Source organism: Brachyhypopomus gauderio, chromosome 9, assembly GCF_052324685.1.
Source record: "Brachyhypopomus gauderio isolate BG-103 chromosome 9, BGAUD_0.2, whole genome shotgun sequence".
NCBI lineage: Eukaryota > Metazoa > Chordata > Actinopteri > Gymnotiformes > Hypopomidae > Brachyhypopomus > Brachyhypopomus gauderio.
The window spans coordinates 23055752-23071638 of record NC_135219.1 but is presented as its reverse complement, the minus strand read 5'-3'; the positions used below and the strand labels follow the sequence as shown (position 1 = coordinate 23071638).

Sequence of the window (15887 nt, the reverse complement as noted above, 5' to 3'; positions counted from 1 at the left end):
GCCTCACTGTGTGTGCCTAGCACGTTCTTAGCAACGTAGCCATGCACTCACCAGTACTGTCCCTCCACGGGCCCGGGTCTCTGCGCCGAGGGCTTGTATCTCGCTGCACTCCCGGAAGAGTGGCCAGAGGGTAGGAGGGCAGTAGGAAATACCCGGGGGGGTTCCCAGGTAGCAAGCGGCTGGATTTGGGCAAACCTGCGTGGGAAAGGGCATCCATGCTCATGAGTTTAGCTCCGCTCACTTGACACCTGAGTGAAGTTTCTGACTAACTGATCTCCTTGTTCCCAAATATCGTATTTAGCAATATTTTAACACAAAACAAATGATGCAACATTATAAATTCTACATTTTGTACAGGTATTTCAATGACATATAAAGTAAAGCCAACATCAATAAGTCACCTCTACCAGCATCACTGGGGTTAGCTGCTTCGAAGATGTCTGGGAGCAAGGGTTGAAGATGTCTGCTGCTCCCGTGAAGTCTCCCCACTCTCTCTCTCCTCCACCCTGGAGAGTGGAGCTGGGGAGGCTCCACTGAACCTGGACATGAAACACAGACAGAACTGTAGAGGACACGTTCAATCTTCAGACCAGCATATGAAATTAAGACCTGCAGATCATACTGCATTTTAAATAATAATAGATTATGATAATGGATATTTTGGCATGTGGGATTGGCATTCTGGGGAGTAGGGTGCTGGCACAATCAACTGACTGCAATAAAACATTCAAGTCTAGTCTTGCTTGTAAGCTCACATTGTCCTTGCCAACAGAAGTAGGTACAAAGCACAAACTCCTTATATCACACAGACTGCTGCTGCATACCACTGCTTAACGCTGGCCAGGTGATACCCAATACTTAAAGAAGCCATGTTACATAGATTACAAAGATTAATAGATATATGCTTTGGCAGCAGTCCAGATGAGGTATCAGAAGCCAGCAAAGCAGCATGACAATGTTTTGTTTATATTGTTTGGGGGTGTACTAAAATAGTGATAAATGACATCTGTAATCCATATACATGTATTATCAGTATTATACTATGCTGGTATAACAATGATTCGAAGCATTATAACCTTAGACCAGGGGTCTCCAACACGTCGCTCGCGAGCTACCAGTAGCTCGCCACCCCTTTCCGAATAGCTCGCCAAAGGGCCAATGAATTACATATAAATTTGTAAACCTAATTGGTCCCATCGAGAAATCTACTTAAATTCATGTCCAATCAAAATTCACAGTTGTCCCTCCCCTTCTAACACTAAATGATTATTCGCCAATTATACAACAGTTAGTTCACAATCCGACTGGTTGAGAAGTGTTCTAACCCTGCAGATATGTGTGATAACAGCACGGTATTCTCGTTCTCTGTATCACTCCGCGAACGCGTTGTCAAGTAACGGCATGTACATATATTCACTATAACACACTCTCTCTCGTTTGCTATTGCTCAATTAGCTGTCAATCAAAAAGTTAGGCTGCCGTCAATATTGAATAAACCAGGGGTCACCCACGTCATGAGTCGCCACGTCATGTTTTTGCTACTATTATTATTACACGCAACTTTCGTTCGCCTCGCCACCCCCCCCCCCCCCAACCAACTTTTCGTTCGATTGATGCGTTCTAATCTGGTAACCCTCCGCAATAATTTGTATCCAAGAAGTAGCTCCCAGTCTCAAAAAGGTTGGAGACCCCTGCCTTAGACTAAACACAACCGCCTAGCAGATAACGAGTGTCACTGTATGTGGGCTGTCAAGGTGCCCACTCTAAAGTGCTCTACTCTACACCAAACATATCACAGCTAAAGTAAAGAATGGAACATGAAATACATTCAGTTTTTTCTCGATGGAATCGGCATGTGCCTGTTTACAGCCTTGATATTCACCATGTGGGATCAGGGAGGAATTGGGTAAATACTGAAATGATCATATGACTCCTATCTTATCCGTGATCAGTGGAACTGATGGTGTTACAACTCTCCCCATGTTACAACCATACCCGGTCTCCCCTATAGGGCTTTCAAAGCAGTTTTTGCTTTTTTAATACTTTTTTTTTTTTTTACTTTTTTTGTTGTAGTTGCTGCAACAAATGGTTTGGATGCCATTTCCAGGAGAGCAAAAGAGTGAGCTCACCTTTGGCAGGCCTGAAGGCACGGAGTGGCTCTCGGCCAGCAGGTTTGGTGAGTGGAGGCAACATTGTGATGGTGGGCGGAGAAGGCCTCATCAGTCCTGACCTGGTCACTCTCGTGCGTGAAGTGAGCACAGGCAGTTTAGAACACCTGCTGGAGCCAACTTCACCTGCATGGGCGAATAAGGACATTAGCAGAAATTACCTCACCATAACATTTCTCAGTGCCTTAGTACTACGTTGCATGTTTCTTTATCTGAAAGTGCCACTGAAATATGATTCAAGCAAGATGGACCGAGAACGGCAACTTCTCATATGCATCTTGCTACAATTCATGTAATGGCAGCACAATGAAGTAGTACTGAATATCTGAAAGCAGGGCATCCGTGAGCCCAGAAGCAGGAAGACATTTATCAGAGCTTCAGTATATGTGTGACCCAGTTTTAGTTTAGCTTAGTTATGATTCTTTTAGTTCATTGCATCATGAAATCTTACATTTCAATACAATTTGATTCAATTTAATTATTTTGGCACAATTCAGAATTATTTTAATTCTGATACTGGTAGATACTGAAGAGCCAAACTACAGTACCTCCTAGCTCTGCTCATAGCTAGCACATCTCGCCTCTGCTAGACACTGCTAGACAGTCCAGATGAGGTATCAGAAACCAGCAAAGCAGCATGACAATGTTTTGTTTAGATTGTTTGGGGGTGTACTAAAATAGTGAAAAATGACATCTGTAATCCATATACATGTATTATCAGTATTATACTATGCTGGTATAACAATGATTCGAAGCATTATCACCTTAGACTAAACACAACCGCCTATCAGATAAAGAGTGTCACAGTACACCCACACTGTATGTGGGTGGTCAAGGTGCCCACTCTAAAGTGCTCTACTCTACACCAAACAAATCACAGGGCTACAGTGCCATGTGAATTCATTACAATGTTGAAGAATATGTGATGTCATATTTTCTGATAAAACTGATGTTTTACTGGTCAGGTCATGTGCAGAAAGCTGATGGTTCTGCACCTCTGCCAGTCCTTACAAACAAATGTAATAAATGTTTTTTTCTACTTCATCATGCACGATTATTTGGTTTGTTGAATACGCATGTAATCTTCAGTGTTACACAGTACCAGTGTGGAGTGGTCCTTCTACAGGGATGTTAACATGGCCGACATCTGAGGGTCCCGCCGTCCTTCTGTGAGGGAAGGGTGCTGGTCCACAGGGATCCGTGTGGATCACTGTCGCTTGGGGGTTGTAGGGCACACCTGAAAATCCCACAGCAGGTAAAGTGAAACCCAGCACGCCTCCCAGGGAGGCTCAAATGCTTAAGAATGTGTGATGTCATGTTAGAAATCTGTTTCTTTTAAAAAAAAATATTTTTATTTGCTTTTTCCATGGCCACATGGACAATTTTAATACATATATGTAACATGGTGGGATTTATGAAAATTGTGCTGAGTCAAAGAAATCAAAGAAATAACCCATGCTCCATTAATTATATTATCCTGTACACATGAAATAAAGAGCTTGACAGTCATCAGTAGAATAAATATACATGTTATTTTTCTGAACCTTAGAAACCTACTATATAAATGGGTATATTTAACTTTTAATTATTATGAATAAGCCTATGGAAATCCATACTCATAAGAATTAATATACTGTCTTACATAGAAGTATAAAATGATGTACAGTATATGAAAATGTATTTTTCTCACCATGAGTGGTAAAACCTGGTGTGTCTTTGAAGTGGTTCTGTTCCTGTCCAGGCCTTGGCTGGTCAGTTGTCCTGGGGTAAAAACTCATTCTCCACCTGAAAAATATAAAGAATAGAAAGAGAGAAAGATCTAGAAAAAATAGAAATATTTGTTAGATTATTTAGGTTTGTAATTCTCAGCAAAATGTCGTGCGACTTGTTCTGAGCTTTTCAGCATCAAAACTGAATCCAAACATTCCACCTTCCCAACCAAACATTCTAAACCAAACGTTCCAAAGTTGAGTATCACGTGATATCACAATTTCCTGTTATTCTAACCAAAACACCAACTCAGCCAGGCTGCTACAATAACCTTTTTTTTTACCTTTATTTACAATAATCGCTTACAAACAAAAACAAGGCACAAGTGGTAATACAAGGAATCAGAGTTAAACAAGTTGAGTAGCATATGTACAAAAAAGTAAATAATAAATAAATAATAACGCTAACGACAGCTAGCGTCGCCACAGCGGGCAGAAATTATCATACAGTTAAGCCCGCCCACTAAGAGGGAAGAGATGATTGGTCAATTTTGCTGTCATTTGAAACTGGTATTGCGCTGATTGGCCTAGGTGCACGCACCACTTCCTCGTTGGTGTCAGGATGGTACCGTATTTCCGGTTGGTATGCGGAAGTGTCGATGTCATGGCCGAGTCTAAATTCACAAGGTGCCTGTTGGAGTTCCCGAAATTTACCGTCAACGATGTGCGTCGTATTGTCAGAGCATCAAGTACAACGACACAGAGTCAACTTGAAAAGGGTTTCAAGTTCTACGTTTCATCCTACCTCTGCAATTTTGAAGGTAAGTGGCTGACGCTAGTTAGCTAGCTAGCCTGAGGTGGCAGTCTAATGAAGTGATGTTGTTTTTAGTAACGAACCAACCTGTCCTAGTACTAGAAATGCCTTTTTAAAACATGTTTGTATTTCTGATGGAAGTATCAGGCAAAAGTAAGGCTAACGAGATAACAGTGAGGGCTCACTGCTACAGATCTATGAAGAAAACAGATACGCCACACCAGCTGAGAGTAGGACTGGTTAAAATGACACGAGTTCTGTTCAGTGTCACGTTCAAAGTTCTGTTGAACAAGTTCAAAAGTGAGTTCAACACAAGTTCAATCTTTTATCCTTGCTCTTACTTCACGTAAGCTGTGATAACCATAGGCATTGGTTTTCAAAGCTTACAATGGTAGCCAAATGCAGAGTAGCTGAGTGGGAATCATTAGCAGTCTATTTTGCCTATAGTAAAAAAATGGGAGTTTATTTTACAGTTCGAGCTATTGTTATCTACCTCTATGACTCAAAAGCAGAATATAGTCCACCTCAGCTTTTCTTCAAACTGCATTTTCTAAAATCTGTCAATCTGTCTTTCAAATCTTTCATCTTAACTTCTTTATTAACATATGGCTGCAACACTTACACCTATTAACATATTCTGATAACACTCTTCAAGAAGCAGTTGAAGTAAAACCTGCACTGTTCTGTTGTTGGTGGTGGAAACAACAAAATAATATAAATATAAGTAGGCCTGTTTCACTCCTATGTGTAAGCATTTCATCTGGAGTGAAAATGAAGTTTAAATCTAAAATATATTTAGTTTATAGTTGCTCACTGAACTAGTAGATTGAACCATGCACAACACTGTAGAATAGAAAGACAGTATAGCCAAGTGTTTTAAGAGTGATGCAAAACAGCACAAACGTTACATGAGACAATAGACAAGTGACATTCACCACTACCAACATGATGGGACAGATATTGCGCCTATTCACATTGCTGAAGTCTTCTTTTCAAGATATTAAATATTGCCTCTTGTGTATTTCAGATGACATTACGTGATTCAATGCCAGTTGTGCTCATTAAGAGCAACTGCTCTTGTGTTGCTAGTTGCGGAATCTGCAAACACTTGGTTGCATTGCTTTTCCAGACTGCTCATTATTCTGAATCTGGCATGTCTGTCGATCCCTCCTGTCCTTTCATGCACACAGACAGAACAGAAGTGGCATAAACCACCAACAATGGTTTGTCTTATTTCATTATTTAATGTTAGTTAATGTATCACAGTCACTTTACTAACACCATCTTTTAAATTAATAGGGGGTGAAGCCTGGACCCGTGGATGCCATGGTTGTCCTAAAGCCAAAACCAGGTGCTACTACAGCCAGTGGAGTTAGGTATGTAGTACCAAATTTAATAGGCAGATTACAGTGTGTGGTAAAAAAAAATGAATGCTTTTGATCATCTGATAAGACCCTGTTCTCTTCAAGATTTAATTTAGCCTCGTTGTACTTCAGATGACATGTGATATGTGATTCACAATCAGTTGTGCTGGTGAACAGATTACAATGTGTAAAAATAAATGTTATTCACTCTTCTTTTATTTCAGAAGTACACTTTTCAAGGGCTACAGCGGTGAGCTCCCACACCCGGCCACCCTCAATCATGGACCAGTCTACGCTGGAATCAAAGCAGATTCTCTTCCACTCATCTGCACAATGAACATCTCGCCTGACAAGCCACTTGTGGACTCCATCTTTGGGAAGGTACAAGTTGGCAGTGTACTGTCCTATCAACAACCACCACCTCCATCTGACAGTGTTGTCATACATGAGGATGCACCCCCATTCCCGAGTCTGCCACTAGAATGTTACCATCTAAGCCCACCTGAATATTCATTTGTGCCAACACACCAAGAACAGCTACACCTAAGCTCACTTTCTGTGACCTTGTCACAATCACACCTTATTGAGGAGGCAACAAGATCCCAAAGTGCTACACCTGAGTGGCATTCACTTAGGAGAGAAAGAGTGACTGCCTCACATTTCAGAGAGGTGAGCCACGTTAGAGGTCCAGGTGCTGCAGAAAGCCTGGCAGAAAGGATAATCCGAGGGACACGACAAACAGCACACATGAAGAGAGGACTTGAAATGGAAACAGGGGCCTTAAAGGACTATGCAGTTCTGAAAAACTTGAACTTGACCAAGTGTGGGCTAGTGATTCATCCAGATGCATCTTGGCTGGGTGCATCACCTGATGGACTTGTATATGACACACTTGAGCGTCCATCATTTGGGCTTGTTGAAATTAAGTGCCCAAATGCACAAAGCTATGTAGACTGCAAATTCCTCAAAGTGGCACAAGGCCTACACAAATTGAAGGAGAGCCATTGTTATTATTGGCAAATCCAGTTCCAGTTATTGATTACTGGTATGCAGTGGTGTGATTTAGTTATCTGTGCCCATGATGATATCTTTATGCAGCGAGTTTACAGAGATAGCAGTGTATTAGAAGAGGTGAAAAGGAGGTGTGACATGTTTTTCTTTAACACTTACATGCCAAAATACCTCTCTATGACCAAGCAATAGAAAATCATAATGAAGACATGAACTCATGAACAATTAAAACAATTTCAATTTATTCTGTCAATTGTATTACTATTGTATTCATAAAATTTTTTTACAAATACAGTAAAAGTTAAGAAATACATAATGTTGTATTGTGTTGTGTCAATTTTACATATAAAAGTGAAAGCATTTTATACAATAATCATATTGCACTGTACCTTAACATTGCAGCCAATATTTACAGACTAGCATGACCTAAAGCAGGGGTCGGCAACCTTTTTGACTCGGAGCCACAAAAGCAAAATAATTGGAAATTTATTTCAGTGACGATGACATGTCACTCAAGCAAAGCGAAAGTAAATACCGGACATTTGTGAAATTCCACCCGAACATTTTTTAAAGTCTCAAAAATAATATACGTTAATTAAATACTCATTAATTCAATTCAAAAGCTGAGCCGCATCAGAGGGATAAAGAGCTGCATGCGGCTCCGGAGCCGCGGGTTGCCGACCCGTGACCTTAAAGGGATCATTTTAAGGTTAGAGAAAAAATAAATAAATAAATCACCATAATTCACATTACATCATCTGTCTAATTCTGGATTGACACGGGTGAATAATGTATTTGCTTATATTTTTCTAATTGTTTAGATGTCGATTGTCAAACTGTAAGTGGATTAAATAAAATTGGATAAATTATATTATATATATTTATGTTTTAAGAATATTTTTAGGCCCTCTGAGAGTATATGTATATATAATATATACATACGGTCTCTGGTCTCAACACAGCTCCCTGTCAAATACTGCCCACTAGTGGGACAGTGATGTAGTACAAGTGACAAACTATTAAAAAAAAAACATACATTGCATAAAATTATACACATAATCACCATTAATAGGTTAAAAGCAGGAATGCTTAGATGTATAATAATTTATAGCTATAGTAAATTATATATGCTGTTTCAGTGTGCCTAAAAATACACCAATCAAAGAAGTGTGTGGATTATAGTTCTACTGTAAATTAAACATAGAAGTTATTTTTGTTGTATAGTCAAAGTCAAATTTATTTATATAGCTTTCACAACACGTCACAAAGCAGCTTTACAATCGTATGGGTCCAGATCCCTAATGAGCAAGCCAAGGCGACAGTGGCAAGGAAAAACTCCCTATGGTGGTGGGGATTAGGAAGAAACCTTGGGAGGACCAAGACTCAAAAGGGAACCCATCCTCCATTGGGCGGCCCATTAGCACAAGTCCGTGGTGCGCAGGCTGGTTCTACAGATAATGTTTAAAGAGAGGTTTAAGGAAATCTCTCTTATTATTTGAGTGTTTAGAGTTGATTTAAGTGCTTTAGCTAATATTACTGTCATTTAATTACCCTCGCATAAGACCCAAAAACAAACACAAAAAGCAAGAACAAATGTTCAATTTAACCCACAAGCACTTAGTGTTGTGCTGAAGTCCTCCCTGAGGCCGGTCTGCAAAACCACACCCACTCAAAGGGGGCGTCAGTTCTGGCTGGGCTGGCTGGGACTGGAAGGCTCAGGTGGTAGTGCGTTGTGACCTGCTCTCGGGCAGGTAGAGGACCATCTCTAGAGACACCAGCACATTGAATTCAAAGGCGATCTGCTCCATCCTGCTAATGTGGAAGCTCTCCTCCAGCTCCTGCAAAGAGCAGAGACAGTGAGGGGCGGAGTTAGTGAAGGACCTGGAGCGCTCATTCTGATTGGCTGAGCTTCATGGGAACATGTGTTTGGAATTCAGTGAACAGAGCTCCAGAGCATGATTATACTTAGATATTATTGAAGCCATTTAATGAGAAACCTAACAATATCTCGCAGCAAACCGCTTCTTTGTGTATATTAAAATAATTCCGATATTAGCATTGTATACATCATAATAATAATAATACATTTTATTTAAAAGCGCCTTTCACAACACTCAAGGACACTTTACAAGAAATAAATAAAACAAATTAGGGAGAGAACACAATACGCACCAAAGGACATAAAACATACAATAGACAATAAAGTAAATTACAGGGAATAGGCTATTTTGAACAGGTGAGTTTTGAGTCTAGATTTAAAAAGAGGAAGAGAATCAATTTTTATGGATGTCAGGTGGGAGGGAGTTCCAGGGTTTGGGAGCAGAGCGACTGAAAGCTGCTTCCCATGGTACTCATACGAGCAGGAGGCACAGAGAGATGAGTGGAAGAGGAGGATCTGAGCGAGAGGGAGGAAGATGCGATATTGAGAAGATTTGAGAGATATGGGGGGACAAGATTATGGATGGCCTTGAATGTAAAGAGACAGATTTTGAAATGTATTCTATATTTAACAGGAAGCCAGTGGAGTTGTTGAAGTGGAGTTGTTGTAATGTGTTGGAATGAAGGAGTTTTAGAAATAATACGAGCAGCTGTATTCTGAACCAGCTGAAGCTTATGGAGGGACTTATACAGAAGGCCAAACAGGAGAGAATTGCAGTAGTCAATACGGGAGGTAACAAGGCTATGAACAAGTATAGATGCAGTATGGGGGGTGAGGGAGGGGTGTAGACGGTTGATGTTACACAGATGAAAAGATGCAGACTGGGTTATATTACTGATGTGCGAGTGAAAGTATAAAGTGCTATCTAGGATGACACCCAGACTCAATTGGCATGGAGAAACTGTGAACTTTAGATATTGTAGATTATGAACCACAGAGCAACATTTCAGTTTTATCACTATTAAGTTTTAGGAAATTAGATGCAAAACAGGTTTTTATTTCAGATAGACAGTTTGAAAGGGATGAGCGTGGGAACAGGTGCCTGGTTTACCAGATAAGTAGAGCTGGTATCATCTGCGTAGCAGTGTAAATCAATATTATATGAGCCAAATATATTGCCATGGGGCAAGAGGTAAATGATGAAAAGGGGTGGCCAACCCATCAGAGACCAAGAGACACTTTTTTTTTTACTGTGAATGACCCGTGTGAGTGCGCCCTAAGAGCTGATTAGCTTTACCATCGTTTTTCATGCAGTTCATAGTGCTAAATATTAGAGCCTTTACTTTTACTTTCAGTACTTAAGTACATTTGAAGGCCAATACATTTGTACATGTGTGACTGTGTGTGTCTCTTGATGTTCAAAACAACAGTTGTGTGAGTGTGTGTGCATGAATGTGTGTGTGCTTGTATGTCCAGTGGTGGATGGTGCCATAGACATAATATACATAGACGCTTCACGGACTGACACCGCCTATTAGCGCTGACGTAACAGGTGGCCGCCATATTGGATGGGTCTCCCTTGCGCTCCAAGTACATATATTTGTACTGAAAAAGGAGTATAACAGTGTTCTCAAGTCTCACGCATTGAGCGTGTGACATACGCATCTTACCGTCTTCACACGCTCTCACGCCACACTTCAGATTTCACACGGCGAAAAAAAAAATCTAGTTTATTTACCTCTGATCCATATATATATGTCGCCCTCCACTGGCGATCGATCGCGAAATACAACAACAATGTTCACCACCCCCCCCGCCCCGCTCAACAACTTACGTTCGCCACCCACTCTCACACTCTGAAATGAATTCAAAACTTGAGAGCCCTGAGTATAATATAACTATAATAATCACAACTCTGCGAATCTTTACCCGATTTTCACAGTTTGGTTTGTTACAAACAGCAGAGATGTAGTTATGACACAGGACACTGTTACACATTACATACACAATAAATACAGTTTGCAAATATATTTGCAAATAAATTCTTTAAAAGTCAGACAAAATGATTTTCTCAATTTTTTTTTTCACATTTTGTCTCTCATAGTTGAGGTCTACCTATGATGTCAATTACAGGCCTCTCTCATCTTTTTAAGTGGGAGAACTTGCACAATTGGTGACTGACTAAATACTTATTTTCCCCACTGTATGACACACTTACTTACAACTATTTGGAAAACAAAGTATAAAGACACCAGTGCAGTAGCATGTTGGACCTCTGACCAGCCAACAGCAAAGCAGTTCTTCTGTTTAGCTCGTAGCTTTGACAAAATGTTACTGTGTCTCACGCAAGAAAAAAATGGTGCATCCACTGCTCCCCACTAGCCAGTGTAGTGCTTGTGAATGTACCTCTTTAGACAACAAACTTCATAAAACGATGAGGCAGGTCTCATGAGATGTAAGATGAAGAACTGCTACTTAATATGCCTCAGGGAAATATTGCTGTGTGACGAGGGACCTGATGAACCTGTGGGGTTCTCAGTAGAGAAGATCTGCACCTTCAAGTTCCTTGACATAAAGAGAACCTTACATGGACCATTCACGCTGGTCACGTGGTGCAACATCATCTCTTCTATATCAAATGCCATCAAGGTAACTAAGAGTCTGCACTATAAATGGTTTTAACTAGCTTGTCTCATTAATCAGACTCATCATCATGTCCTCTGGTAATTCAGCACAGCGTCATCAGTACAGAACATTTTTGCTTCCTCTTATTATTATATTAGTGCTTATTATTATATATTAGTGCTTCCTCCTGCCTGATTGCATTTAGACTTATTCGTGAGTTTTTTGTAAAATTAAATCTAAAGGCATTTTTACTTATTTTTACTCGGTGTGTGTTTTGCAGCAAACAGGGGTAAGCAGAGAGTTTAAGGGTATTTCCATCAATACGGATGGCGTTTTCAGGTCATCTGATGTGTCATCTTTTGAGATTTGTGTAACCCTAACACATCACTCATTTCTCAGAAAAACACTGAACCGTGTTTGGTCTTTATTTTGCTTTTCTGCCTCTTTCTTACACTCCATCATGTAGGTCTCCAGTGCTTCTCCCTGGAGTAGAGACCACAGACAGCTGGACAGAATAAGGAGCCTTAACAAGAAGTGAATCAGGAACATCGTTTTGTTTTTTAATTGCAAGGGAGTCATATTGTCTTCTGGTTTACTTTCAGTGTTACTCATGTAACCATTATTAGTGAGTTACAGGTTAACATGTCTTAGGTTGAATGTATCCAGTATATAATTTGAGGGATTCACTATTTTCCTTGTAAACAATTATTCATGGGCCAACCAGTCAGTCATGTAATGTGCATAAGCAAAGGTTTTTGAAAATAATCTACATGAATAACTTTTGAAGGATGATTTTGTCACAAATTGTGACAATATCCCATATTTGATACATCGCCCTCCAGAAATATTGGCACCCCTGGGTAAAATATGTTAAAAGCCTTTAAATTATTATTTTATTAATTGCAAAAGCATAACCTCACTCTGAAAAAATTAGAAAAAAAGCAACCTTCAACTCAAGTAAAAAAAATAACCTGGCAACTCACATCTCTATTATCCACTATTATTTACGTTATATATGCTACCATTGGGCATAGTTATAAGCAAACATGGTGTCAATTTTCACTGCTATGCAGATGACACCCAACTTTGCATTTCAGCCAAACATGAGGACAAATCCACATTAGGAAAAATTGAGGCCTGCGTAAGAGATGTTAACTGCTGGATGTCGCTAAACTTCCTCCAACTTAATAGTGACAAAACTGAGGTTCTCCTTCTGAGCCCAAAGGCCGCAAGACAGAAAATACCAGATCTAATGCTAAATCTGGCAGACTACCCCATTACACCTGGCTCAGTAGCCCAAAATCTTGGCATCCTACTGGACTATGAACCCCCACATCTACTATGATCACATGCTGGCTTCTTATTAGTTCCAATAATTAATAAGGTAACAGCAAGTAGAAGAGCCTTTTCTAATAAGATCCCCCAACTAACTGGACTGTGACACAGTCTCAATCTTTAAGTCTAGGTTTAACATTTACTTATTTAGTTTAGCAGTTGGTTGACAGTGTAGTGGATGGATGCCAATGTCTCAGGATGCTCCCACGTCTGTGTTAATTTCTGGTTCTGCCCTTTTAGCTGGGCTGTAATAATTTAATGCTGGAGTTGCTGTCACACTCTAGAAATGTTTAAATGTCCTCTGTCCCACATATAGTCCCATGCACAGCGAATCGCCCCTGTTTCTTTTCCAATTGGCTGCCCTCCTACCCAAGAAATATTGAGACGCGGAGAGACAAGCCTTTCCTGCTATCCCCCCTAAGCCAGCCACCTCCTGCCTACCCAGTTATGAGGAAGGATCAACCCACTGCCCTGGCTCCTCTCACCACCCCGAAGTCCCCCCTGCTATGGCTGTATTTCCACAGTCCTGGACTACTATTATTGACCATCAAGAAGTGTAGGGCTCTTAAGAATAAGATTAGAATTATTTATCATTCACATCACTTCTTCTTTTATGTATGTCTCTAATTCTCTAATATTGTTGTCAGAGTGTTGTCATGTTAACATCTATGTGTTGAATGAGCTAAACCCATATATGAGTTGAACCCCTCCCTGATTGGGTCTGGAGTGGTGGTGGTGTGATTTGTTCTGTTTTCAAGCACCAGGAAAATGCACACATGCATCAGTCCACTACAACCACAGTTTGCTGCATGAATTCCTGAACAGATGACGAACCACTTGCAGAAGGAAAACCACATTCCAAAACAAGGGACACCAGCCTTGAATTACTTCCTGCAGCACACCAATATTCCAGAGTTCAGAGCTATAATGAAGAAAAAAATATTTTCATAACAACCACATCCTAGGCCCCATACACTACCCAATTAAGCCAGCCTTAGATCAGCTGACTGATTCAACTTAAAACATAAATGTTTTTATATTCATAATTTGGAGAAGAGGTTGATAATGACAAGATCTCTGGGTATGTATGTCTTTGATCTGATGCAATCGTTTAGCCTACGTGTTCATATAACAAGAATAAAATGATTCTACACATTGTACATTCAGCAATTGCTACATTTTGTGATGTTTTGACAACATTGATCAGTAAGACTAACTGCTGAGGTCCCTCTCGAAGATAAAAATTTGTTGGTATATAGGCCCTCAACAGAGAGTCAACCTAAAGGTGATCATGGAAATGCTGTTAATTACATCTGTGATGTGATGTAAAATGTAGTTTTCCAATGTCTGTGAGCCTTGGGCATTAAAGGCAGAATGCAAAGACTCAAGAACACCTGAGGGTGTGAGAAGTCCTGAGAGGGATTGTGTTATTGTCGTACTGTGATATGGACAAAAGCAAGCTGTATTGAGAGAAGAATCTCAGGGAGAAGTGCAATGTGTGGTGATGACTGTAAGATGTAAGATGACTGACTAGAGCCAGATTGTTTGTGGAGGTTGAGGTTTCAGCACCATGGACAGCAGGGACATGTGGCGTGAAGTGCTGCCAGAATAAACGTAACTCCTAGTTACAGATGGAATGATGAAGTCACAACAGAAGTTAATGGTAGTCTCTCCAGTCTAATACACTAACACACTGAAACAAAGCATTGCAATTTCTGGTTGTAAGTCCTTGTCAAAGCATAGTGAAACATGAAAATACAATTGAGGGGATATTTTTGTTAAACGGGGTGCTAAAAAAATTGTATTATGCTAAGCAATGTTTTAATATATTGTCTAAGAACAATTTACAAACATTTTTCAGTTTGAGCTGACAATGTTGGTAACTTTGAAATTATTTTTGCTAGTTAGCTAGCTATCAAAATATTGATGCTACAAGCTAACAGAAATGACACAGCCATGTCTACTAAAATCACCAGCTACATGGGCAAATATTAAACTATTTACAATTCACTCGTGCACTTACTCACTGTTCCTCTTATAGAATAATTTATTTAGTTTGTTTAATAGGGAATTGGCCAGTGAAACGCCCCCTCAGAATAAGGTTCCCAGAGTCAAGCACCACTGCCGTACCAGCAAAGAAGAGCGTCACACCGGTTGAGCACCAGAGTCTCTAAATCACGCGCAGTAGAAATGTTAATTGTTTACTCTTTAAATGTCGTGAGATGGAAACCATAACCAAACTACCCTAACTACTTCACAGAAGAACTATAAGAATTATTTACTGCACACACAAATCAACTTCATATCATTAAACATTGGAGCATTTTGTTATATTGTATTTTGTATTTTATAAAAAGAATAATCCACTCGAGGCCGTGCGCTATAGGGATTTTATACAAATTAGTTCCGACCTCACAATCTGATTGGTTTAGAAGTGTTCTAAGTGTTCTAGCGTTTGTGAGAACAACTGAACGCACTGGAACTGGCTCGAAATGAACAAAATAGAATTTGACAAAGTGGGCTACAAAGTGTTTCATGAACTGGCTCTTACAAAATGACTTTAAGGTCAATTTGGGAACATTTGAAAAGGCTGAGCTTAAACTTAATACTTAGGCAGTTATATGGCTCTATCTGCACTACAAAGGGTGAGCTTTACAGTATCAGCAGCTGTCTTGTAGTTAATCATTATTTTATTTTTTAGGTAGGCCAGGGAACTGTTCAGTTCACTTGTTGTGGAACTACTTTTTGGCGGAAGACACAGTCCGTATTAAAGCATATTCATTATGAATGTCTTGAATTTTCTTCATTTATTTTGTAACAAAAAATGATTTCGAACTAAATGTAGGCTTACTGTTGCCATGGTAATTAATCAATAGAACACTTGAGCACTGTTCTGTTGATAAATTACTATGACAACAGTAAGCCTACATTTAGTTCGAAATCAATTGTTGCGTCAAAAACGCGCCATATAAATGTTATTCA

At 39.8% G+C, this 15887-nt stretch overlaps 1 protein-coding gene across 1 annotated transcript; it reads left to right on the top strand.

Moving 5' to 3' along the window:
* Nucleotides 1–3114: 3114 nt before the first annotated feature.
* LOC143522393 (uncharacterized) lies at nucleotides 3115–7258 on the top strand. Its single transcript, XM_077016127.1, has 5 exons — nucleotides 3115–3423; nucleotides 4469–4698; nucleotides 5821–5914; nucleotides 5991–6067; nucleotides 6280–7258. The coding sequence occupies exons 3-5, from the start codon at nucleotides 5912–5914 to the stop codon at nucleotides 7256–7258; spliced, it is 1059 nt and encodes a 352-aa protein (XP_076872242.1). The 5' UTR covers nucleotides 3115–3423; nucleotides 4469–4698; nucleotides 5821–5911.
* The last annotated feature ends 8629 nt before the right edge of the window (nucleotides 7259–15887 follow it).

Coding starts and splice junctions, on each gene's coding strand:
- LOC143522393 (XM_077016127.1), top strand. Junction 6,068..6,279: donor ACTACAGCCAGTGGAGTTAG/GTATGTAGTACC, acceptor CTTTTATTTCAG/AAGTACACTTTTCAAGGGCT.